This window comes from Tamandua tetradactyla, chromosome 10 (assembly GCF_023851605.1).
Source record: "Tamandua tetradactyla isolate mTamTet1 chromosome 10, mTamTet1.pri, whole genome shotgun sequence".
NCBI lineage: Eukaryota > Metazoa > Chordata > Mammalia > Pilosa > Myrmecophagidae > Tamandua > Tamandua tetradactyla.
This window is the reverse complement of record NC_135336.1, coordinates 97,445,076-97,472,284: the sequence shown is the minus strand read 5'-3', so window position 1 is coordinate 97,472,284 and position 27,209 is coordinate 97,445,076. Positions and strand designations below refer to the sequence as shown.

The following is a 27,209-nucleotide window of genomic DNA, read 5'->3' as shown; positions in this document are numbered from 1 at the left end:
CCACAAACACCGCACAGCGGAAAGACCTCTCCCAAGTCTCTGGACATGTGTGTGAGCACCAGGCGTTGAGCAGGAATTGATCTCCAAATCACAGCTTTGAAGTTTTCTTTTCTGTGCTCAGCACATGGGTCTTGCTGGACAATTCCCCTGGAGAACCAGTGGGTCCAGTTTCGAACCTCAATTATATGTGGGTTTCACAGTTCCTGATTCATGTTCCCCAGCTTCGAAAAGGAGAATGAGAGGGAAATATTTTCTTCTTGGGCCTGCTACATATTTACACACAGTTCTGCATTTTAGGTCATGTTTGGTGGCTTTGGGTTCCTTAATGGCTATCTCTTAGCCCTTGGCATTTGTGAAAAAACAATCAGATTAGTGGATTCAAGCCTAAACAGAAGTTACCTTTAGTAGAGCAGCCTCCTAAAGAAGGTCTGAGCGGGCCATGGACCCCAGTCAAAGCCCTTCCACTCCTCATCTGAAAGACCCTGCTCCCAATCACATGCAGAGGTCCTTGTCAACACACATGGAAAGGCCACTGGCATGTGCTTATAAATAGCACTGGTTTAATCCTCTCAAATGATGATTATCTCCATTTGACAAATGACAAAGCTGAGACACTGAATGGTAAAGTGACCTTCTGGGTTACACAGGGAGAGAGGGGCACATCTATGGTTTCAAACCCTAGTAATTCCCTTGGTATACTGACAACAACCCAACCCACAAAATGATGCAACTGGGGGTGGCTCCAAAAGCTGCCTGAAATGTACTAAGCATCCTTACCTGGCAGAGCCATCCAGGGGACACTGTCTTTTAATATATATTCTCCAAGTCTAGACTAGAGATGAAATTCAGCTCAAAACCAGTATCAGTCTCCTGTAATAGAAAAATCCAAAATAATAATGGATGCACATGATAGTTTATTTCTCTTTCATGTGAAATATTTCTGGAGTGAGACAGGCCAGCTTTGGAATAGTAGCTTCATGGTATCCAAGGACAGGTTCCTTTCTCTCTGTTTCCCATTTCCAAGAATTTTCTCCCATCTTCAAAGTCACCTCATGTTCCAAAATGGCTGCTGATGCTCCAACTATCAGGTCCTCATTTCAGGCTGCAACTGGAGGGAACTGAGGAAGCACCCAGTTGAGTCCACCTCCCAGAAAGCCGAGGATAGCACTTCCTCATACATTTAATTGCCTTGAACTTAGTCACATGCAACACTTTGCTACAAGAACGGCTCAGAAATGCATTCTTTTAATCAGGTTGGTTATGTCTCCTGCCAAAAATTTGGGAAATTAAAAAAAATGGGCTTTGGTTGATAACTGGAAATCTCTTCTCAATATCCTTAGTTTATAGGTACTGTTGGGGCTTAAGAGGACCTAATAAATAATACCACTGAGTTCAGAAAAGCCAAAAATAAACATTTAAGATATGGTTGGACTTTTTGATATTAAATTTCTAGAGAATGTGAGTTTACAAACCCTACACCCCAGAATTAGGAGACTTATCCACCCAGTCCCTGACATAGATGTAAACACACAGCTCTCCTCTTGCACAGAGAAGTCCCTTTTACTACAGGGATGTTTGCAAATGAGAACACATGCCCTCTGCCAACAAATAATCTAGAAGTATTTAGGCCACATTTTATCAGTTCCTCCCCAATGCACCAACAGGTAAGTCAGTGTCTCTCCTGGAGAGAAGCCAGGAGTTTTATTTCTCTAATGGACGGTCCAGCCACATGAATGCATAAGGAGCAGGGAGTGTTTCCCACAGTAGCCGCCTAACTATTGTGGCTGCTAGTTCCTCAGTTCCTTTATCATATCCCTATTACTTTATTGCTGACCAACTAATTCGTCTGTGTATATCCAGTGCTATTCTGATAAATGTTTAACTACAAACCTCAAAAAAATTATGATAAAGCATACCGTACCATGTATTATACATTCCATTTAGCTAGTTGATCCTCACAGAATAATTTCACTGATTTTTGCTGAACTCCTGAGTTCATAGCCACCCCACAGTTGCAACCTATGAACTACATTAGTTCCAACAGGAAGGTTGGTTGATATTTTGTTTATCATAACAAGTAAAAGGAAAATGAAAGAGCAGACATGTCAGACTTCACTCATTTGTCAATGGCATGAGTAGACTTTGCTGAGTCAGATGATGGGTTTTGCACTCTGGAATGGTATTTTCTCAGTATTGGGGCTATGCACAATGTAATGATTTCAATTATTTAATTTTCATTATTAACATTTTCTAATCCTCTTTTAAGTTTAAGATAATCAATTTTCAAGAACCCAAGTCCTAATGGTTAGCATCTGAAAGTGAGCATGAGCAGAATGATTTTCTAAGTTCCACAATGTCACTGTGCCAGTTTGAAAGGATGTATGTACCCTAGAAAACCCATGTTTTAATCCTAATCCCATTTTGTAAAGGCAGCCGCTTCTTCTAATCCGTATTCAGTACTGTATGTTTGAGACTGTAATTTGATCATCTGCCTGGAGATGTGACTCATTCAGGAGTGGTTCTTAAGCTGGATTAGGTGGAAATGTGTTTCCACCCATTCCAGGTGGGTCTTAATTACTTTACTGGAATCCTATAAAAGAGGAAATGTTTTGGAGAAAGAAGGCGATTCAGAGAGAGCAGAGAAGGATGACAGAATGTGGCAGAACGACATAGCCACGAGAAGCAGAGTCCACCAGCCAGAAACCTTTGGCGATGAAAAAGGAAAATGTCTCCTGGGGGGCTTCATGAAACAGGAAGCCAGGAGAGAAAGCTAGCGATAATGCCATGTTCTCCACGTGCCTTTCCAGATGAGAGAGAAACCCTGAACTTCATCGGCCTTCTTCAATCAAGGTATCTTTCCTTGGATGTCTTGGATTGAACATTTCTACAGACTTGTTTTAAGTGGAACATTTTTCTCAGTCTTAGAACTGTAAATTAACAACTTATTAAATTCCCCTTTTTAAAAGCCATTCCATTTCTGGTATACTGCATTCCGGCAGCCAGCAAACTAGAACAGTCCCTCTGTGTTGATTTTACATAAATCCACTGACGTCTGCATGAGATCCCGGACAAGCCCCCGAGGACCCAGGTTTGGGAAAATTGGATCCAGATCCCTGCAACCCACAGGGCTTCCTGATGAGGTTGCCACCTCGGGTTTAAAGTGTGGAAGAGTCCAGTGAGGCGTAGAGCTCACCCCACCCATATACTTCAGCTCTCTCCATCACCACCACCCTGTAGCACCCTTAGGCACCCACACTTCAGCATCAGTTAGAGATAGGTCCACACCATTGTTGCAGTCTCACTGGAGGCCAAGCACAGAAGACCCCTGTTGTAACTCAAAATCTACCCAAACAGACATCCAAGTGAAGATAGAAACATTTCATTATCTAAGTGTCTTTTTTCAGCAATGAGTTGTCAACTGTGGGCTAGTCATAACCACGGCTAATCTGTACTTAAACACTTTAATTGACTCTCCAGTTTTCATCCACATTTTTGACCCTTAATTTTTTCTAATGAATCACAGATTGACCCGGCTCCCTATCATTACTTTGTTTAGAGAAGTGGTCCCCAGGGCTATTATGGGTGAGCGTCAGTTTGTACTGAGCACGAAGAGCTCACACACAGGGCTCAGTGTTACAGATCATGTGTCCACCCCTGCTCCAGATACAGGGGGATTTCCAAATGCTCCGGTCCAGTCAGGGTGGGAGCTTTCCCTTATACACATGAGATGTCCGTGCTCCACACACTGTGTTCAAAGGGTGATACAAGCACCCAGAACTATATCTGACAGAGGACAGTGCAAAGTTGAAGGCAGGGATATCCACAATTGAGGAGAAAGATGGAAAGAAGTGGTCCACTCTGTTCTCTGATCCTCTTGGAGCTTCACCCTTGACCCCCTGTTCTGGACAATGCCCTCAGAGATTGCTGCTGTGTCTCCCTTTGGCCCCTGCCAGTGGTTTGCATATCCAGCCTCCTCTCTTGGTTAACACCCCTCCATTGGTGACCATCTGGACTAGCAATGATCCTTTACATGAAGCCATGTAACTCCTGAGGCCTTCTCCCCTTCCCTCAATGATATGGAGAGCAGAATGAGTTGGAAGGGTGTTGTTTGGGTTTGTGAAAACTGCCAAAGTGCAATATACCAGAAATGGAACGACTTAGAAAGGTAATTTATCAAGTTGCATGTTTCCAGTTCTAAGGCCATGAAAATTTCCAAATTAAGACACGAACAAGAGGTTACCTTCACTCAGGAAAGGCTGATGTTGTACGGAACACCTCTGTCAACTGGGAAGGCATGTGGCTGGCCTTTGCTGGTCCTTATTCCCAGTTCCATTGCTTCTAGCTTCTGATGCCAGTGGTTTCCTAAGCAACTGTGGGCCTTCACTTAGCTCCTCTCAGACACATCTCTGGGTTCTGGTTTGCTTACTATCTCATGGGAAGGCACATAGCAATGTCTGCTGGGCTCTGTTCACTCTGTCAGCACTCCAAACATCGGTGTCTCTGTCAGCTCTGAAGCAAATGTTCTCCAAGTGTCTGCCTCTGCATTTCCAATCATCTGTGTCTGGGTCTGCATCTAAGATTTCTCCAAAATGTTTCCCCTTTAAAGTACTCTAGTAAATGAATCAAGACCCATCTTGAATGGGTGGAGTCACATTTCTATCTAATCAAAAGGCCACACCCACAATTGGCCATGTCACATCTCTACAGAGATAATATAATCAAAAAGGTTTCTGCCCTGCAATATTGAATCAGGAGTAAAGGCCGATTCAATGGCTTTTCTGGGGTACACGACACTTTCAAACTAGCACAGATGTCTTCACCGACTGCTGCATGCTCACACCCAAGTGGGCTCTTCTCACTCTGCCTCACAGACCCTAAGTTCACTTTATGTTCCATGTTGATATGCCTCAACCCATCCTGGGACCTTCCTCACCACCTAAAGCTCCTTTGCAGTGGCAGCACTGCGGTGGCCCAGAGGGTTCTTTGGTCAGCAAGTGTCCAGCTCACTCACTGGGAGATGCTAGCTTACCTTCTCACAGGTGGCCCCAATCTCTACTCTTTGAGATTCCCCTCACAGAGTTGTACAGGAACATTCCTGTCCCTGACCACAAATTCTGAATCTTAACAGCTCCTCTCACTCCCTCTTCTCTCCTTAATTTTCTTACACAGAGAAAATGATGCAGCCACTTTGGAAAACAGTTTCAAGTTTCTTGAAATGCTTAACATATGTCCCAGTAATTCCACTCCTCGGTATCTACCCAGAAGAGATGAAAACTGCTGTCCACACAATGACTTGTATGTGAAGGCTTTTATCAGCATGATTCACGACAGCCAAATAATAGAAACAACCCAAATGTTCAGAAATCATCTAACAATGAGGTATAGCCATACAATAATACTATTCAGTCATAAAAAGGAACAAATTATTGATACACATTCCAGTTGGGTGAAACTTGTAAACATGCCAATTGTAAAAAGTCAGACACAAAAGAATACATGATTTCTTTATATGAAATGTCCATAAAAGGCAAAATCTATAGAGACAGAATGTAGATTAGTGGTTGCATAGGGCAGGGGCTGGGAAAGTGGAGTGACTTTAAAAAGGCATGAAGTTTCTCTTAGGGTCATGTAAATGTTCTAAAATTAAATGTGATGATTAGGCAACTCTAAATATGCTAAAAAAAACATTAAATGGTACACTTAAAAATAAGTGAATGTATATTATGTAAATTATACCTCAGTAGAGCTGTTAATACATTTTTAAAAGTCATCTTATATGAACTAGATGAAGGCATGAGTCAAGACGAAAGACTGGGGGTAGCAGCACCAGTTTTTGCTGTTGCTTAGAAGCCCTGCAAGATAAGTCTTACCACAGGCATGGGAAACCGTCTGTAAAATGTGGTTTTCATAGCACTTCTTGTCCTCATTCACCAATTCATCCCCTCCACATCTTACCCAAGATCAGGACCGTGAGGTGCATCTCTACCACAGTGCTCCTGTGGGGAAGCTACAAACTGCAGGTTCTTCCAAGAGCACACGTCCAGGCTGCGTAGCTTGTAGAGCCTTAATTTCATGTTAGCTGCTTCATATGACCCCACGACCATGGAGAAGGAGGTCACCTAGTGTGTGCTATTCTTAGAGGAAGACACAGCTCAGGGCACCCTGGAGGGTTTATGAAGTGGACTATTGAGAGTGCAATATAACCTTGACCTTAGAAAAGAGAGTCTTTCTTTCTGTGATTGGGGAAACAAAGTGAGAAGCATGTAAAAATATAAATTTGTTTTGGTTATTTTCAAATTATCCTCATCCTTTTTGATAACGTCTTGTTCCTTTCTCATGTGTTTAAAACACCTTTGAATATTTCGTGTATAATTATTTTAGAGCCTGTATCTGATAGCTCTATCATCTGAAATTCTTGGGAGTGTGATTCTTGGTCATGGAATATTGTTTGCTCATGTGTGCTGTAGTTTTGGTTGGTGAGCTCAGGCTCAAAAGAACTTCATCTGGGAGAATTCCAGTAGGTCTAGATGGAGGGTGCACCCCGCTGGAAAGTGTTTTGGTTTGCATTTGCTGGGATTCTCAGACACAGTACCAAGGTGGGATTACCTGCATATTCCTTAGCATGAATTCAACTCCAAATGAAGCCAGTGACAACTTCTCAAGGGAGATATTTATTTTTCCCGTATCCAATACACATTTGCCATTTGTGGACTTTTTCTCCAATTTCATACTTTCTCTGGAGATAGAGTGCTTTGAGGGTCCTGGTTGCAGAGTAACCTTTAACTCCCTTACTCTCAGGCAGTCAGAGCAGCTATGACATATTCTGGGGTTTCAATGTCCCTTTTGTTTTTTATCCTTGAGGCTTTTTCTCTCTGTCCTGTGAGATTGGTTTTCATCTACAAAGGACTTTGTTGTATGTTTGTTATTCAGCATTTCTAGGTGGTTTGCAGAGTGGAATGCATGCTCTTATGCCAACTCCATATTGCCAAGAATGGAAGCCTAGGTATTAATATTGGGGCAGAGGGGAAGGAAGTTGAGAAGTTTCCAAAATAAGGGTTTCAGGGCTTTCTGTGAATTAGAAATGAGATCACTCAAAGAAAAAGGAAAGGTTTGGGGTCTGCAAGTGTTTGAAAATTGTTGCAAGGTTTGTAACACCCATGAGGGATAACATCAGCCAGAGGCCATTGCAAGGATAGGTTCTCAGCAGGAAGTGGCCTAAGCCGATTGCTGAAGTTTCATCCACAGAGCTGGAAGTGATAGAAATATAGGTGATTAGAGAAGGAAGAATATAATTCTTAATAGTAAGTTTCCTTTTCAGACTTCATGAGCAAGTAAAGCCATCCATATTCACAGCACTGCTGTGCCAGGCTCATTTTATCATATTCTGTTTTCTACCAACTTCCCTATATTTTATTCATGATTCTTACTCATCACTTTCCTGACTAAATTGTGTTTCAAGGAAACATCTCTTTAGACATGATTTAGCTGAGTGTGCCAGTGGGGGAAATCAAAACCCCACTCTGCTGAACAAGTTGTTTCCCTTTTGATTTTTCAGTTCCTGCAATGATAACATCTTATCCAAATACTACCCTGGCCACTCAGGGCCAAAAGAAGGAAATGAGTTGCACCGCACATGGGGAGAAGCCCATCATAGTTCGCTGGGAAAAAGAGGACCGGATCATTAACCCCGAAATGGCCCGTTATCTCGTGTCCACCAAGGAGGCGGGAGAGGAAGTGATTTCTACTCTCCAGGTAAAAGCAAAGGAAATACAGAAGAATAGAGTCTACTTTTGTTTGCAGAATACGTCTGTCCTTTTGCACAACTCGGTGCATGGGGGTGACAAATAGCAGATCATCATTTTGAGCTTTTTTATGAAGCATCATTTCTCTCACTCTTCATATGGAGAGATTACTGAGTAGCCTTCAAAATACATGCTTTATCATAAGTGTCAGTAAAATACGAACACAGCAGGGAATACAAATATAATTTAAAAATGCCAGAAATGGGAGGTTTTTAATGACACTTAATCCTGGAGGAATGACATCTTATGTTGTGTGCATGTTTTAACGTCCTGTGAAAGAAAAAATCAGGACAAGCTTATAATGTAAAATATTTTGCTTGTTTGGAAAAATCCAAAGGAAAAAAAAATCTTGTCATTGATATAGGAACAGAAAAACTAGAAAAAAAGTATTGATTACATTCTCTTACTTTTTTCTTGGCTCTGTTGGTCTTTAACTGAGAGATGCTTTTAATGGAGGGAGATAAAATGATGCTGGATCATACACAGTGGGAAAAAAAAAAGGAAAGGAAAAGTCCTGTGTTTGAAACACTTATATTGATTTGCTAGCAAGGGTTTAACGCTAGAGTCCTTCTAGAGCCAAATCTAATGAGGGTCCTGGGAGACCCAGACTTTGTCACTGCATTGACAGATGTTTCCTTGGGCCTGGTTGCTTTTGATACTGTAAATGTGGACTATGAGAAAATAATGCGTCTGTGGAATATATATCAACCTGACCATAAAATCATAGACGCACATGAACATTACACATCCAATTTAATGAGCTGGCAGCTGGCATTGATCACGTACATTGGACCTATCTGTACATTTACAATTACGGTGAAATAAGTCTCTTTCAAAGAGGCATGTGTGTGTATGTGTGTGCGTCTCTGTGTAGATATTTCCATTTGTAAGTGTATATGTGAACGTGCTGAGGGAGGAGGGGAGGGGGAGGGGGAGGAGTAAAAGAGCAGAGAGACTGTTACAGCCAAAAGATATTTCTGTTTTTGTCTTGCTCCATGCTTCTGACCGAAATGCATTTCTTTCTGCTTTACGCATAGATTCTGCCAACAGTGAGAGAAGATTCTGGCTTCTTTTCCTGCCATGCTATCAATTCTTATGGGGAGGACCGTGGCATAATCCAGCTCACGGTACAAGGTAGGAAGTGGGCAGCACAAGGAGAAAACCACAGCGGTTGCAGGATTGTTCAGCCTATGTCCATGTTCACAGCCTGCGGGGCTCAATGCTTTCCATTCCCCAGAAAACGCTGAAGGTGTGTGAAGTCGCTACTAGAGCAGTCTTCTTCAGTGCCCGCCAACACAGCAGAAAAAGCCCAGAAATGAACTGTCAGATGCTAAGACAGTCCTCCCAAATGCACACAAGTGGGGTCGTGTACCCTCTTTGGTCAATTTTAGGAATCCACGAGACGATTAGAATGAAAAGGGAAGTTTAACATTTGGGACCAAAATAATTTTTATTCCTCTTTCCAGACTGGGGTGCTAACCTTTAAATCCTCCAGATTTGGTCCAGTTCTGCAAGTAGGATGAAAACTGGAATTTGGGGAAAAGTAAAATGTCTCATCCCTAAAATGTGATTGGGGTGGAGGTGGGGGAACGAATTTGTCATTGCCAAATGCCAGCACCTCTGCATACTCAGCATCTCAGGTTTTCTTTACACCTGCCCCATTGTGAACTGACCTGGGGTTCTCTGTTGGTCATGCAGAGCCCCCAGACCCTCCCGAAATTGAGATCAAGGATGTGAAAGCACGCACCATCACCCTCAGGTGGACCATGGGCTTCGATGGGAACAGTCCCATTACGGGCTATGACATCGAATGCAAAAATAAATCAGGTAAGTCCTTTATTTCCTCGAGCTCCAGTCACTTCAAACACCCTCTGGTTTTCTCCTCTATGCTTCATTTTACCGGTAAGTGCAACCTGGGCTTATGGTAACTGAGTGTGCTCTTTTCACTAGTTGGTCTCTTCTTGCCCAGAGCACACCCATGTCCTTTTCCCTCTGTGGGTGTGGAGTTTTGTGTCAGTACACACCGTACTGGCTCCGTGCTGCCCTCTTTCCTTCTAAGCCAACCCTAAGCGGCCAGGACCTCAGCCTCCTTCCATCTGTTTCCATTTGCTAAAGCTGCCAGAGTGCAATATACCAGGAATGGATGGGCTTTCACAAAGGGGATTTATTAGGTTACAAATGTACAATTCTAAGGCCATGAAAATGTCTGAATTAAGGCATCAAGAGGGAGATACTTTTTCTGAGGAAAGGCAGCTCTCATCCATCACATGGGGAAGCACCTGGTGACATCTGCTGGTTCTTCTCTCCTGGGTTCTGGTTTCAGATGGCTGTCTCAGCTCCTGGGGGTCCTTCTGGCTTCTCCTGGGGTATTTTCTCTCTCTGAACTCTCTCCAAAATGTTTCTGCCTTTTAGTCACTCATAAAAGACTGCAGCGAGAGGAATAAGACCAACCTTGAAGGTCCTGGGTCACATCTCCAGGGAAACAGCCTAAGCAAAAGTCCCCACCACAGCAGGCCCAGCCACAGGGATGGATGAAAAGCACATAGGCTTTTCCGGGGTACCATGACAGCTCCAAACCAGCACACCATCCTGCCTGTGGTCCACACTGGCATTCTGGCCACTGAGAGCACAGGGACAGCTGCTGACAGAAACAGCCCTCTGTCCTTACTTTTTCTACCTCCCCCTGCTTCCTTTCACTTCCCATTTTTCCCAGGGAAGAGTGAGGCTGCATCCTAAACCCTGAACTTCCTCTGTACTGGGCGACTCCTGATAAGTTGGGCAGTGGTAAGCTGGAGGGTTACAACCCCACCATCATTTGTGCAGGGAGAGGGAAGCTGCTCCTGCTGGGTCCTGGGGCTGAGTCTGCAGCGACTTCCTTGAAATGCCACAAGGGACAGGCAGTGGTGCTGACTCTTGCATCCCAGGAGTACCCCGATATTTCCCAGGGTTGGCCCCCAGCCAACTCACAGAGAGCCTGTGAATAAAGCAACCCAGCTGTCAAGGCCACCACAGGTGTGTCCGTTTAGCCAGGGCCCTTTGAACTTTACAACCCACCAAGCCAAGGGTCAAATACACCAGTTGTGGCCTCTGGTCGAAATTTTACTTTGTCTCATAAAAGATATGAGCAATTAGAGCATCATCTGTACATGAAGGGTTAATAAAATTCTTAAAGGCCACCAAGTAGCCTTAATTTGCACTTTCTGGGGCACAGTACGATATTTCAGATTACACTGTCATGAGCAATTTAGTGTCTTTTGAGCTGAAGCTGCAGTAAAAAATTAAGCTCAAGGCAGCTTGAAAGGAGGCAGGTCAAGAGTGGGGGAATATTTTATTAAGAGTATGACAGACTGTGTTCTTACTGAGCCAGAAAATGGTATAAAGTGGAATGATAAAATGCTAAGGACTGGGTATTTGGGAATTTGGAAAAGCAATATTTGAAGATAAAAAGAAGACATATGAAAAGCAAGAATAGTGGTTTTAGAAATAGTATTTGAAACTTGTCTTAACTAGCTCAATTGGAAATGGATGTGAGAAAAGAAGGGGCAGCTCAGCATGTCAGCTTCAGGGTTGCAATTATAGGTCCCGAAATGAGGTGGCACAGGCAAGACCCCTGTGAGTGTGCCAAAGGGAAGCCTCTGAGAGAACCAGCAGCGCCAAGCCACAGCCGCGATGGAAACCTGGAAGTCCAGCTAGACACCGCGCCCAGGGCTCAGGCAGGAGAGGCAGAGAGCTGGACAAGCAAGCTGAAGACAGCGCTGACCCAAACATGCCATCTTCCATTTACTAGAAAAACGGGCTGCCAAGGGGCCAAAGAAAGGATGGCTTCACCTTAGTTCTCAAAAAACAAGTTTGGGGTGGATTGATGTAGGCACATTCTACCAGAAGTGCCCAGATATTGATGGTGGCCATGAGAATTCAGGAGAAATGCAGACAAGCACCAGGGAAAGCCCGCAGAACCCCGAGATGGTCAGGACAGGCCCCACCAGCCTGGCGTCCACCATACAGGAGGAGAATGCTGCAAAATGATCACTGTTTCACGGAGCTACAAAACAAGCAAGAGTAACTTTGCAGTCACACCACCCTGTGTAAAATATAGAAGCTGTTGGGGGACATGGCATGGATGGCCACCAAACGACATCTGATAGTGATGGAAGAAAGTGACACCGATTCTAAAATGGATTCATGTACCAGAAGTGGAACAACCCCTTACAGGAAGGGAACTTGGTGGCAGCTCTCAGAGCCACCATTACCAGCCCCAGCCTATTCCACAGAAATGTCTTTCCGTTGAGCAGTCTTTGTTGACAGACTTCCGTGTGCCAAGCATGAGTGCTGGAGCCGGGGGTGGGGGGTGGGGGTCAAATATCAATAAGAACTGGCCTCTGCCTTAAGAACCATAATGGCATATTACAGCACCTACTAGCATTTTACGGGTGAGCCCATGGTTTCCAGAATAAAAACAGGCTTGAATCATTTTCATACCTACGTTAAGCCAAGCACATTGGTAAGCATCTCAAGGGAATAATCATCAGTAAAGCGAATGGTCACCATGTACCAGGGTTAAAACAGACCGTATCCTTAGGTGACCATGGATGTGCAACAGTAACCCAAAGTACCTATTTGCAACATCTATTTTTAAAAAATGGCAGTCCTTTACATTTATACTTTAAAACTGCTCAGTCCAGGAATCCATGTACCACAGGAAAGAAAAATGTCATATAGTTGTGGCTTGAGGCAGAAACCAAGGTAATGGAATAATGATCTTCCCACTTCCTACGCGAAAGAAGGCGCTGGACACAGGAGGTAGAGAAAAGGGAAGGAGGAAGAAAGGCACAATGGATAGGAGAGGGACTTCCCAACCATATTTTCTCATTCCACAGTTGTGGAAATGAATTAAAGCCCTCAAAAGAATCCCACTTCTGGAAAGATCCAATTGCAGCACCTGGTACACTCCAGCCCTCCTGGACTCCCAGGTCGTCATGGCAACAGCACCTTCACTGTTTCCTGCTGAGCCGTTAGTGCGCAATGCTGAGCAGGCACACATGGCAGATCAGTAATTATTCATCAAGTTGATGGGCAGACACAAAATGGAGAACAAAGGCCCCCTCTTGACAAATTCCTTGGACATTGGGCATCCGAGGGCCTCAAGTACCACCATCAGCTATTCTGCTGAGTTTGTGAATGAGAGGTGAAGATGTTGACCCAATTAGGCAATTCCATCAGGCTACTCGATTGGAAACTGGGGGCTCAATGGTGCTGTATAGGAGCAAAGTTTTCTCTTAAATGTTGGGTAACCCGTTGATTAGGTAGCACAATTTGGTAGTTAGAACATAGATAGATTGGGGTGAATGAGCATGTAGAAAAGCCATAGAAAGCTACCATTATATTTCTCACCCAGTAAGGATCAGAAATTATTTTGCTTTTCCATGCAAGTTAAATGCCTTCTATTTTCCTTGATTAAAAAAAAAAAAGTAGAAGAAAACAATAACCAAAAACCTTATATGCAGCACAGCTATAAAAAGATTTCCAGAGAGCTGGAGGTATGCGTGTTTACACTACATGAAGCAGTCAGAGTAAGAGGAAAAGGAAAAGGGGGATTCTACCCCCAACCCTAATTTTAACCTTCTCTTCTTGCTTATTGCTTCAAGTGCCACCCACCATGCCATCTTTCCGCTGTCACTCAAGAGGGCTCATTGCCCAAGGCTGGTGTATAGTCATTGCCAACTACTCAGGAAAAGGGTCGATCAATGCCAAATCAGTGACATTGGGGTGCTTTCATGTCTGTAGACTAAAGACACATCTGTATGATGAAGAATTGGGTGACCATAGGCTTCTTCCTACCCATGAGTGATGGAAGGAAGATGGAGAATCACTCATGTAGAACTGAGATTCTCTTTTGAAATGGACTGAATTTCATATTCAGTCTCATGTATATGCTGTTGAGTAGGAGCCCCTTCATAAACTTTGCTATCATTAATACTCAAGGAGACTTCTTACAAATCCCTTTGTAATTATAGCTGTTACTAGGGTGTGTTTAACTTCCACATTGCTATTCTTTCAAGGAGAACAGCTTTGGAGCCTATTGAATTTCATAAAGAAAAACAAACTTTCCCCTTGTATAAAACTTTGCAACATATAAAATGTTTGCACTTTCATTATCTTATATAATCTTAACAAAATCTAACCAACTTACATGCAACAGGTATTCCAAGCATCATTTTACGTGTTAAGAGAGATTGCAGCCAGGAAATTATTTGGCTTGACCTGGAATCCAGGATGGCAGGCTTCCCACACACTGTGCTGGTCACATACACAGTACTTGTCATGGAGCAGCTTGCTGGCCACTTGGGGCCTATACTCTCCTCAGGACATTTTTAAATGCTGGTGAGGGTCCAGTGGCTCAGCGTGGGGGCTCCGGTCCAGGCTGTCATGGTTTGACTGCTACCCTAGTCCTTTCCAGCCATAGGCCATAGCCTGGTTCCCTCATTTCTGAGATCCTCATATATTAAATGGCACCTAGAAGCTTCAACCTCAAAGAACCTCAAAGGACCACGGCAAGGATCCCTCAAAGGCCAAATGCCCTCTGGCTATAAGATTCCCCTGGACCTTCCCTGGACCATACAGGCACCACTGCCCATTAGATCCCATTATCTTAGGTTGTATCCTCAAGGCCGTATCTGGTTGTCTTTGTCTCCTAGAGCTACCATAACAAAGTCCCACAAATTGGGAGACTTAAAACAACAGAAATTTATCATCTCGCAATTCTGGAGGCTAGAAATCTAAAATTAAGGTGTCAGAGTCCAGGTTCCCTCTAAAGTCTGTGGAAAAGAATCTATTTCTTGCCTCTCTCCTGGCTTCTGGTGGTCGCCAGCAATTCTTGGTTTTCCTTGGCTTGTGGCTGCATCACTTAGGCTCTACCTCCATCACATGGCCCCCTTCTCTCTGTGTCCGATTTGTGCCTCCTCCCCCCTTCTAGTAAGGTCAACTGTCATTTTGGTTTAAGAGTCCAGCCTACTCCAGTATGGCCTCATCTTAATAACTTACTCCATTCACAGTGACCTTATTTCCTAGTAAGGACACATTCACAGGCACTTAGGGTTAATGGATCTTTAGGGGGGATACAATTCCACTCATGACATTGGTCCCACATGATGTCTGGCCTCCATCCAGGTGCTTTCATAGCCCCATTTCCCTTTCTTTCTTGCAGGTGCCACAATGTATAATTATCTCTGTGACTTTAGGATTCATATATGGCACCACCACTGTACTGGAAGCTCCTTGAGGCTCCCCATGTCAAATAGGTCAATTTGTGCCCAGTTTATTTCCCTGTGCTTAGTGTAGCACCTACTATATTGTAGGTACTTCATGTATATTTGGTAAATGCTCCTTAAGAAGATAATACATTTCAAACTCAAGCATGTGTAAAAACACTTACGTATAAAATTCTTCTAAAACCATGTGTGTTCCTTAAACTCTTCCCTCACCATTTAAGAATCCTTGATGTCTACCAGCTCTCCCATAAGTTTCCCAGTGTCAGGGGCTGTACCTGATTTTGTGTAGTGAATCCCCGGCATCTAGCACAGGGATTGTCATGTAATGAGTAATCTGTATACATTAGTTGTATGAATTTACGTGAAGATGAAATCTAAGAATCATCTTTATTTCCAAGAACATCTTCAAATATATAAATCAATTAGGCCCTATGTAACCAAAGGAGGAAAGCTACCTATCTACTAAGCTGGGTATGAGAGAGATTATTCCCATCTATCAGACTCCACTACAACCAGAGCCATGCCAACTGTGTGGCTAAGATGTTTATTTAGCCCTGGAGCAAGGCAGTTTAAGGGTTGGAATGGACCACAAGAACCCTGAGGAAGAGAAGCTCAGGGACAGGCAAGTCCAACTCCATGACCTGAGGTCTCCACCAGGACCCTCCAGGGCACTTTCAGGGGTAATAGATAATAGTGGCACTCACCGCTTTAAGAGGGGTGTTATCCAGCATTTCTGGGAATTAGTTGCTTCTTCATAACTTTCGATTGCATGAAAAGTACAACCATAATTTAAGTGAATATAATTTATAGGATGGGTAGAGAAGACTGGTCCTTGAAGTCGACAGCTTAAATGTTACAGTGATGCCTTTGGCCAGCTGTGATTGTTGGGAAGTTCTTGTATTTATTACACCATGATAGACCTTCCTGCATCCAGTTGCCCTAGACCTTGACAATGAAAACTAGCCTAAGCCCTTGAACAAAAGGCATCCTTTCCAGAGTTTGAAGACAGATGACTCTCCTTGGTTTTCTACTTGCCAGAAAAAAAACAAAATATCCCAAGTCCCTTTACTTTATCTCCAATGACCCCCCTGCTCTAGCCAGGCCCCATGGCAATAGCCCAGGAATCATCTGAACAAGCCCAATAGGTCTATTACCTCCCTCATTCTGAATCTTCTACTTCTCTTCAAAAAGCCCATAATCCCATTGATTGTTTTGGCCCCCAAGGACCACTGCTTCCTCCGCTAGTGGACATCTAGAACCCCTTTAACATTCCCTCCAGTATCTTGCCCTTTATGGACATCCAGCTCATCAGTCTGTGGCTTGCTGAATTCACTTCCTTCCCTTCTGATACTCATCCTACATGTCCCCATGCCCATCTTCCATGACTCTCTTTTGGGCAGTGTCTCTCACATTACCAAAAGGGTGTCAGCACACAGATGAGCTCTCTCACATTCTGGAATTTAACCATCCATGCCAGGAAGTACAAAATCTCTCATGCAGGTAGGAGGTACTATTTTCCACCACCACCTCTTCCCTTGGGCGTCCATTCCCCACTTTGACCAGGAAGACTATTATTCTTGACAGAGTAAAGGGAGCTTTCCCACCATCACCCTTTTTTAGCTAATGCAATAGGCTTGGTCCTTCTTTTAGCTACCACTTAGTTTTTAAATATTTTGTGTAATTTGTCTCCAGAATTTTCTTCTCTTTTTTTTTCCATCATATGTATATACCACATTCTATTTACCCATTCATCTGCTAATGGCCATATGGGTTATTTCCATCCTTTGGCAATTGTAAATAATGCGACTATGAACATTGGTATGCAAGTGTCCGTTGCATCTCTGCTTTCAGATCATCTGGGTACATCCTAAGTATCAAGATGGCCAGGTCATAAGGCAACTCTATGCTTAGGTTTCTGAGGAACGGCCAAACCATCCTCCACAGTGGCTGTATCATTTTACATTCCCACCAGCAGTGAATAAGTGTTCCCATTTCTCCAAATCCTCTCCAACACTTGTAGTTTTCTGCTTATTTAATACTGGAAGTCACTACATTTGAGTGCAATTCGTTATGCAGCAATAGATAACTAATATGATAATATCATCACCCCCATTTTACACATGAGAAAATCAGGTATACAGAAACAAAAAACTTGCTCAATGTCATGCAGCTGATGAGTGGTAGAGCTGGGATTTGAATCCAGGCAGGCTGACTCCAGAGTTCAGCGCTGCTTCTCAAGTAAGTCAGCTTTTAGGCAGCCCCCATCAAGCTGTCCATTACCAGGTACTAAAAAACAACTGAAATCTCTAATCCCTCCTCACACGATCAATAGTTTAGCCATCTGTCCTTTCTTGTAAGTTAGTTTTTAACTTAAGTGTAGGATTTTGCTTTTTTTTTTTTCTCACTCTCAAACGATTCTGGTATTTGGCCTCTAATGGCACTTTTCAAATGATTTCACCCTCTTACATTTGTTCATGATGATGGACAAATTCTCCTGATTTGGGATGGCTATTCCCTGAGCTGAGCTCATCCAAGAGCACGCAGTACAACCTCACCAGTTCCTGTGGACCCCACTGGTCCTCACAGGGAATATTTGGAATTCCACAGGCAGGACTGTGATCCTGAACTTCCCTATCTTCTTATATATCCCTCCCTCTAGTGCTTGCCATGGAATCCTTGCCTGTGTTTTCAGTGGATGCTTCTGAAATCTCCTTTCCAAACAGCCTATGTGTAGCCCTTCCAATCTTAGCTCCTACAAACCCACACGTGATGCAATAATTCCTGACCACATCTCCTGTCTCTTGCCCTTGATCCAACTACTCTTCCATGTTGCTCCTCCTCATTGGTAAACCAAGTTGAGAAATTGCCAGAAGGTCTTCTTCTGGGTATATGAGACTTTTAGAAAATGTCCAAAAATTAAGATCAGTCTCTTTAGACATCCCACAGAGCATACTGGGAGGCGACAGCTTGGAGCTTTGGGATAATTCGGTTAAGATCAGACCCCAGCCCTGCTCCATACCAGCTATGTAAACTGGGTCTGAGTTTTTGACCTTCAAAATAAAAATAAAGATTCTTACTTCACCAGGCTATTGTAATAATTCAATCCAATACAGCAAGATATCCAAAATCTAAATGTGCATCCACCTCCTCCATCAGGCCGGGAGACTTGTCATAAATTCCAACAATAATTTCACTTCTCGTCCTTCCTGTTTGTATCATTACCCAAACACTCTCCGTTCATGCTTTCATCTTCAGGTTCTTGGATCTGCAAATCTACATTTTTGTTTGTGATTTACTCCTAAGACGTTTCTTTATTTTGTATATGATGTATTCTTCCTGGTTATATTTCTGTTTCAATTTGTAATTTCATCCTACCAAGTCTCAGAATCTCCGTGTGGTTGTTTTTAGTGTCCAATGCAGTATTCTCCAGCACTCTTTGTTTATAATCCATAACCTGCCATTTGCACACCAGCAACCGAGATCAAAACTAGTTTTAGTCCCTTCTAACTCTTTTCTCCTGGGCATTAGACCTCTTCTCTCCATATCCTATCAGCAAGAGAGTGCTTATGGGATTAACTAGACTTTCTTCTCCTTCTCTAGTCAAAGCTCATTTCAAATCCTTCAGTACAATCTATTCTTTCTCTTTCTCTTGATGTGTAGCTAAAAGTCAATCTTATGGTGTTTTTAAACCATGTTCTAGAAATCATGATTATTGACATTATATTTCTCTTTCAAAGTATGGTCACTGCAAGGAAGAAGCAGTAAAAGCACAATCCCTTCTCCAAAGACCTATTCTTCCTGCACAAGACTTCCTGTCCTCATCACTTCTGTTTGGGCTCTTCATACTCATTTGAATTGGCACAAAAAGGAAGCAGTCAGTAGACATTAATATGCCTCTTTAGTGTCTCAGTCACGTCCTAGATACATCCCCCAGTGAAGATGGCACAGGTCTTCACTGTCCCTGTCAGTTCTAGAAACTTCCATGGGGGTGGGGGTGGGTGGGGGAGCCATCAACGGTAATAAAATTCCTTCTTCTCCTGGAGCTAGTTATCATAACCTACAGTGCTCGAGTTTCCTTCTATTGTCCTAAATATCTTCTCCAGAAGGTCTAACTTTCTCTTTGTTAGACAGGGCTAATATTTATGTGTCTTTCTCTGTGGCACAAAATGTCCTCCTCTATTTTGTCCTTTGTTGAATTACGTTCTTCTCCTCTTCCATCTTTGATTTTCTCAGCATCTTCTCTTTCTGTGCCATTTTCTTCTTCCTTCAATCTTGACTCAAACATTGCTACTTTTATCTCTTAACAAGAATATTAAATTTTCAGTTTCCATTAAGCTTTTAAGCCACATATATTTTTCTAAAAGTGCCAAAATTATCATGCATTTATGGTTACCTCTAGACAAAGCAATTTCCTAAACTTATAGACTTAGAATTAGGAGTGTGTCTTCGTTGGCTAGGTTACTATGACAAATCCACTTAATGGGTTGACTGAAACAACAAGAATTTATTAGCTCACGGTTTCGAAGACTGGAAGCCCAGATTCAAAGCATTGGCAAAGCAGCGCTCTCTCCCTGGGGCCTGCGGCATTCCGATGCTGGTTTGCCACGATCCTCGGGTTTCCTTTGTCTGCATCTGTGCTTCCCTTCAGAGGACCATTCTCTCTCCTGTGAATGCTCTTCAGTTTACACCGACTTCCAGCTTCTGCTGACATCTGCATTGTGGCTTCTCCCCCCGTGGCTTTCTCCTCATAAAGCCGCCAGTAGTCTGGACTAAGACCCGTGCCATTTCAGTTGGGCCATGCCCAACTAGCATCTTAGAAGACCCTATTCACAAATGAGTCCACACCCTGCCTCACCTTAACATATTAGAACAATACTATTTACCAATGGTTTCACGCCACAGGAACGTTAATCAGAATTAAGAACATGTCCTTGTCAGTGTCCATGATTCCATCTGCCACAGTCCTTCCCAGGACTCAGAAGTCTGTGTGTTTGCCATTTTTTATTCAGCTAGTAAACATTCTTTTATTATTTGTCTACTGTGTGTTAGTACTGGGTATAGGACATTAAACAAGGAGAGTATGGTCCCTGACCTCGTGGGGCTTAGAATTCAGCAGAGAATACAGAATGTCCACAAAACCCTCATAAGCATGATGGCACCACGGCCTTTGGAGGGTGTGGTAGCACTTCTCTGCCCACTATCTCAAGGAGTTCAGGGTTTTTCCCTAACCTACACCATCTTCTGGCCACCAGCCTTCTATCAGCATCTGCCCAAACTCTTTCTGAAATAAGAACCAAGTGCTGAGATTCTCATTCTTGGCTGAAGCCCTAAAATCAGAGGTACATATTGTCAAATACAATGACAGCTCTTCATACTAGGTAAAATGAAAGTGCTATTGATAAAACTGTGGTTGAGAAAGAATCCCTCCAACAAAGGCTTTGAGACTATATGACTTCAAAAATTAAAGATGGAGAACTATATTTGGTAAGCAGGGTTTACACGGACACTGAGGTTAGTTTCTATGTACATAATTCATTTGTATGACTCTCCTGTTGAGGAAGGAAGGATCTGACGTGACCAGAGTTTTTGCTGATTTTTAAATGCCTTTTAGAATCAGAGATTTTTTTTTTTTTTTTTTTTTTTTTTGGTGAATGGGTGGGATGTCCAAACCATAATTCAGTTTATCATCTTATACAATGAATGTATAGAAGGGACTGTTTTCCACTGCTTGTGTTTTTCCTCCATGATCACACCAGTCCACCTGCTCTGTGTTTCCTCAGACACCCCTTCCTAAACCTAGCTCATTCGCAACCCTTTGTTCCCACTGAGTGGACAATGAGTGTGAGATGTCCTGTCCCTTCTGATGGCCAACTCTGCCACATAACTAGGACTATTGCACTAAGAATTCAATTTGAGTTGTATTTTTTTCTTTCTTGCCTTCTTTCTTTCGTTTCTTTTCTTTTTTGTTTGATTTTTGTTTTTAATTCCAATTGTGAAATTGCAAAGGCAGAGGAAAAAAACTCACATCTCTATCTCTTCTTTTTTGAAAAACAAAACCCAAAAGACTCCTGGGATTCTGCTCAGAGAACCAAAGATGTTTCCCCTCAGCTGAACTCGGCCACCATCATTGATATCCACCCTTCCTCCACCTACAGCATCCGCATGTACGCCAAGAACCGGATTGGCAAGAGCGAACCCAGCAACGAGCTCACCATCACGGCGGACGAGGCAGGTGCGCCTGGTGTTGGGGGGGAAGGTGGCGTGGCACAGCTCTGGGGACCCGAGCTAACCCTCTAGGGCTCAGAGGCTGAAACGCAGAAGCAGACCTTTGCCCACACTGGGTGGAGGTCTTTGATGACTGTTCTCCATAGCTCTTGCGTCCTATAAAAAGTACAGATGGTGTTCGGCCTCCAACCTTGAAGGCATTGCTCTTCAAATAGGATTTAGTTCAAGGTTCCCATACCCGAAACTTAAAAGACGGATGGGACTAGCAATCCGATGGGATTAAAAGAGTTGGGTTCTTCTTACGATCCCTTTGTTTGGATGCATGGAGTCCAGATTGACAGTGAACCATGCATTTATTTCCTTCCCATGACCCTGTGAAGTTATATGAGGGTGGAGGGACATATATGATGAGGAAGAGGCAAGAACATTCTCTGCTTGGAAAGTGGGGATGGGGTGGGGAAGTACAGATATTTTATTGAGTAGGAATGTCTATATTTTTATAATAAACTGTATTATTCTTTTGCGTATTACAAAGTAGTTCGTATTCAGTGTTGAAACTTAGAAGATTCAGAAAACCACACTGAGGAAGGCAGAGCAGTGCCCACAACCCACCACTTAGATGTGACCTGTGGACATGTGGGTACAACCTACCACATCACTTTTGTAAGCAGTTTTATCACCTACGCCCACGTGCACAAGCACCCCCACACAACCCGGCACACACGAGCACTCACATACATTCAAGCGCCGCTCACACTGTGATTGATCAATCCTGGCTCTCGGGAAAGGAAACCAGCCAGTGTGTCAGGGCCCTGGGCGAGGAGGCGTGACAACCAAGGCTGATTGTCAAACCCACCTCCTGGCAGGACAGGGGAAGCAAACTGCCCTTGGCTTTTCTGAGGAAGAAAAGGTAAGGATCAGAGCTGGGCTCCTGTCTTGGGGGGAAAGGAGCATCCAGCCCCCAAATTTGGCTTCCCTTCTCCTGCCCGCAGAGCTCGTAGGCCACTCCCTTAGGCGGGGAGGTCAGCAGGCCAGTCTGGGACCCGTTTCTCCATCACCAAGCTCACCGTGCTCAGCATCTCCAGGGGCTGGGCGCCAACTGCAGATTTGTTTAACTTTGCTTCGGGGCGGCCACTTCCTTCTCTACCTCCAGCTTCTCTCTTGCCCTTAATAACAGGGCTCCAGTTAGAATTTGCTTCTGAATTTCTCATAAAAGTACTTTTTCACAATCTGTAAGGATATCTCACACCATTTATTTCACAAATTCCTTATGGTTGGATATTTGTTTTCAATTTTCCATTATTGTAACCCCCCCTTCACCACCACTGTAATGGCCATCCGTATAGCATAGTTTTTGACACGCTCAAGATTATTTTCTCATGTTAAACTCTAAGAAGTAGCATTGCTGCATCAGAGAAAATGCAAAATTTTAAGTTCTTTTGCTATGTATAGCTAATCCTGCCCTTGAGGAAATGCATTAAAATCTACGGTTCTCCCTGAAATGCAGAGAAGTGTCTATTTCTCAACACTGGAACGCATCAATTTTTGAAAATTACTTGAAAGTTATTTTCTGATGTGGGTGATAGTAAGGCATAAAGCTTAAACACCTGAAGGTAAGCCCATTTGTGGTACTTGCGTATTCTGCGCCTCACTTCTCATCTGCAAAATGGACCAAATGCTCCCTTTTCTCCTCCTTTCCACAAACATATTTGATCATTGAAAACCTTTCTAATCTCTAACACTACTTTGCATTTTTTCAGAAATAAGTGGGAAATGATTCTTAATATGCCCCTGAAGAAAAAAAAAAAGAACCTTATTTAAATATACTTTGTAAATAACCCTCCAGTGTCCTGGAATTTCATTGCACTGGATAGGAAGAAATAATAAGCCCCTGTCCTTCTTCCCACCATGCAATCTTTGACTCCATATGCAAGTGGCTCCTTTCCTCTCAAGCCCTTTTCAAACCCTGCACCGTCCTGACATCCTTCTCAGAGTAACTGCATTTTTTCTGGCTGTGCATTTTGCTGCTGCTTTCTTGATTGTCATGATTGATGCTGCAGCTGCTTTTTATTTCATTTTCTCTGTGACCTCCGCTGCAGCTGGCCGTTGCCATGGTAGCATTGGTCTCTCCAGCCAGGAGGCCAGGTAAATGGCCACGGTGGGAGCCGGTCTGCAGGGCAGCAGCCCAGCACTTCTGCACACAAATACACAGGCAGAAGCCACCTCCTAGGCTCCCTGTGATGGCCTTGAGGATTTGGCACAGATGCTGGCTGCTGGCGACCCCACACAGCCTCTCTCCTTTCACATTCAGACAAGCTGAAGGAAAGCAACGGGGTCAAGCAAAGTCCAGCTACAGGACAGAATCTGTCTTTGCCTGGATGCATAGTTTTGCATGACTGAAAATCAAGTCATTCTCCCATGGGTGACTCATGCGGTCCAACTAACTGTAGTTGTAAAGACAGCTTAGTGAGAAGTGCCTGTGGATGGCTGCTGCCCCTTCCTGGCAGGGGATTGCAAAAGCACATCTTTAGAGCCCCCCAGAGATGGTCCCAACCTTACTGCTACTGCCCCCACCCGCCAATAAAGAGCTCACCTTCAAACAGTAAGACTCCTCCGATGGGTGCTTCTGGAAACCATAGACCTATTCATTTTACAGCAGGCTCTTTGCAGTGGGTGTGATGATGAGCTGTGTGTGTGTGTGTGCGTGTGTGTGTGATGCGAAAATATAGTGGATTAAACCCACGCTGCAATTTTGAAGGGCTTCATAAAGAAAAGTAGAGAAGGCAAAGGATGGGGTTGGAAGACAGAGTGAGGGAAAATAATGTCACCCATCAGAGCCCCAAGTATCAGCCACAGGAGGCACCAGAACTGCAGCCTGCAATTGTGGGACCCAGTCCTGACCCCAGCTGGAGTGTGGCTGGGCCCACAGTGGATCAGCCCTGTGGTTATGTTTTCCTTGTCTCTGGCTAGTATTTTGTAAGTCTTTTGAAATTGTTGTCATTTTGTTAAATCTGGGAATTTCAAAATCTAAATTTTGGGTTCTCATCTGGTGGCAAACAGCTGGACTAAGTGGCTGCCGCTTTTAGACTAGCCCTGTACCCCCAGTGAATTATCACCATCCCCCCTTCTTCCATTTAGGGTGCTGGGACAAACTACAGGCCCTGGGACAAATCCACAGTTCTCCTGCCAAGAATAGCTTTTAACATTTGTAAAGGGCTCCCTTGAAAAGAAGAAGTTATGCAACAGAGACCAGACCTGGCCCACAACGTCTGAAGTATTTACCACCTGGACCTTTCCAGAAGTTTGAGGGTCCCTGATTTAGATCTTACTCCCATGGGCATTTGAGATTTGAATCCATTGTAAGGTTTAGGGAAGAAGGAATTGCTGCCGATAACACACGATCTCTATCTAATGTTGGAAAATATCACTTCCAACTCTGCACCATTGAGTTTATTTTTATGTGAAAGTATGCGAGTGCATTATCATTTCACCAGAAAACAGTTGACCCCAGGGAACAGCCCTGTAGCCGAGACCACACTGTCAGCACACTGTTCTCCACCCCTGCCCCCCTGAGCAACCCAACCCCCCCAAAATGGAGAAGTCGGGAGAGTAAGTGGAGACAGTGTCAGAGTCAACATGAGCTGCTCTTTAATGCACTAGAAGTGCTCCTGGCTCGCTCGGTTTCTTTGACTCTAATCAGCATATCGCATCCACAGCTGATGCTCGCCAAAGACCAGCTTCCCCCGTTAGCAGCTGCACCCTGAAGGTCAAGTGTCACTCTGTGCCTTGTGACCCAGTTAGGGTCATCCAAAGCTCTTAGCCATCCAAAGCTCTCACAGTGAAGCTGTCCATGGAAATTGGAAGTTCAATTATGCAGGGACCTCATTGAAAAGCCACTAAGGTTTCAGCAATGAGTCAGAGATGGAAGGTCAGGATTAAGAAAGGGTCATGACAGGGAGCTGTTTTCATTTCCATTTGATCCATTGCTAAGTGAGTGGTTGTAGCATCCTCTTTCCTCACATTCCAAAGTGGTAGCTCTAATTTGGAAGCTCAGTTTCCTGCATGCTGAACTGGAGACCGAGGAGGAGAGGATGTAATAAAGGCTTAGGAAGAAAGGCTTGAACCTTTAAAAATAAACACATCAACAGCCTGCATACCAGGGCTGAGTATGACATCAGCTGTATTATTCCATTAAGGAGTAAAATGTACATTCAGCCCCGTGAGAAGGAAGAGGCATGCCCTCTGTCTATACTTTCATAACCTGGTCCCATACTGTGTTCTCAGTTTTCCTCAGCTTTGGTTTGGAGAGACTTTGGAAATTAAACCTCAAGAAGCCACTGGCCTCTTTGCTCATACATGTATGGTACAGGGCCACTGGCCACCCCTCTGTCTAGAATGCTCTCCTTTACCACCTTCATGTCTTTGCTCAAATGTCATCATCTTCTCAATGAATCCTATCCTGAGCACCCCATTTAAAATTCAACCCACTGCCCACTCCTTGTTGGCTCCCTCCACACCCCTTGATACTTTCCTTATTGAGTACGGCATCAATCACCATCAGACTTACCACATGATTTATTTATTTAGTTTGCACTTTAAGACACCTGATACAAACCCATAAGAACACAAACAGCTTCCTGCTTTGTCCTCTGCTGCATCCCAGGCACCTAGAACAGTGCTTGGCAAATAGTAGGCTCTCAGTAAAGAGGGTTTGATGAATTTGGTTGTTTCCCTGTAAGAGTCAGCTCTTTGTTTTATTTTGTTTTGTTTTTTTATTAAACAGTCTCTTGGTCTCTTCTGCCCAACAGAGAATAGGCCTCTCACTCACCTGATCCCACTCAAAGGCAGACTTGAGTTTGTGAAATCCTGCAGCTACCTTTCAGTCATTTTGTTTTTACCCATCTTTATAAGCCAGGCCTTGCCTAGCTTAGGACCTGGCACTCAGGAGGTTCTCTCGGTACATTCCCAGATGAGTAAGCCAAAGATGGAAATTTGGCTGTGAGTCCCATTGGGGTGATTCTGTCCAAATCAATAAAGTCCCAAGACTCGAGTTGAAGCCAGGAGATAGACACAGACTTGAGTCGAAGCCAGGAGATGGAAACACTGGGGAGCACAGTATTTTGAGGGTAGGGTAGAGCACTGAGGTGTGAGTCTTGGGGTGCACTGCTTCCGAAGCAAGAGGGAGAGGACAGTCCATTGAAAGGGGCAAGGGGACAGGCCAGGAAGCAGGTGGCTAGCCAGGCTCTGTGCGTGTCATAACAGGGTAACACAGTCGGGGGGCTTGAAACTACCGAGGTGTATTCCCTCACGGAGGCCAGAAATGCAAAACCTCGTGCTCTCTCAACCTGCGGAGGAGAATCCTCCCTCGCCTTTTCCAGCTCCTGATGGTTGCCAGCCAGCCTTGGCATTCCTTGGCCCCACCCTCTGCCTCCATCGTCACGAGGCCATCTCTTCTCTCTGTCTGCATCTTTTCCCTCTCTTATAAGGATACACTGTCATCGTGTTGTGCTAGGGTAAGAGCCCACTGCCTGCAGTGTGGCCCCGTCTTAGCTAACCACGTCTACAAGGACCCTATTTCTAAATGAGGTCAGTCACAGGACCAGGGCTAGGACTTGAGTATGTCTTTTCAGGGGGACACAATTCAACCCATAACACCAGGGGAGGGAAAGGATGAGAGGAGCCCTTTGTTTGGCGGAATGCAGGGCGGCTGGAGCAGCTTCTGCACAGAGACCCTGTATTTGCCAATTGGGAACAGTCTGTCATCACTGCATTTTGAGCCAAACAGAATAAGTAAAAATGGCCTGGCCCGGTAAGAATGTTAGAAATTGTAAAAATAGCCCTCACTTATTGCTGTCCTACAGATTGAATAGTGTTTGGCTTCACTGGAATCAAATAAATTATTTATTTTGCAAAA

At 43.9% G+C, this 27,209-nt stretch overlaps 1 protein-coding gene and 1 long non-coding RNA gene across 2 annotated transcripts in view; one reads left to right on the top strand and one right to left on the bottom strand.

Annotated features, from left to right (window-relative positions):
- The window catches only part of DSCAM (DS cell adhesion molecule), a 696,179-nt gene that overhangs the window by 531,459 nt on the left and 137,511 nt on the right, over window positions 1-27,209 (top strand). Inside the window, exons 11-14 of the mRNA XM_077118949.1 lie at window positions 7,556-7,752; window positions 8,840-8,936; window positions 9,501-9,629; window positions 21,135-21,302. Coding sequence (XP_076975064.1) covers window positions 7,556-7,752; window positions 8,840-8,936; window positions 9,501-9,629; window positions 21,135-21,302 — 591 coding nt within the window. The remainder of the gene's footprint in view (window positions 1-7,555; window positions 7,753-8,839; window positions 8,937-9,500; window positions 9,630-21,134; window positions 21,303-27,209) is intronic.
- LOC143648662 (uncharacterized) lies at window positions 927-23,318 on the bottom strand. The gene is made up of 3 exons (XR_013158713.1): window positions 23,203-23,318; window positions 22,363-22,461; window positions 927-1,267 (listed from the first exon to the last, which is right to left on the bottom strand). It is a non-coding gene; the product is annotated as an uncharacterized LOC143648662 (long non-coding RNA).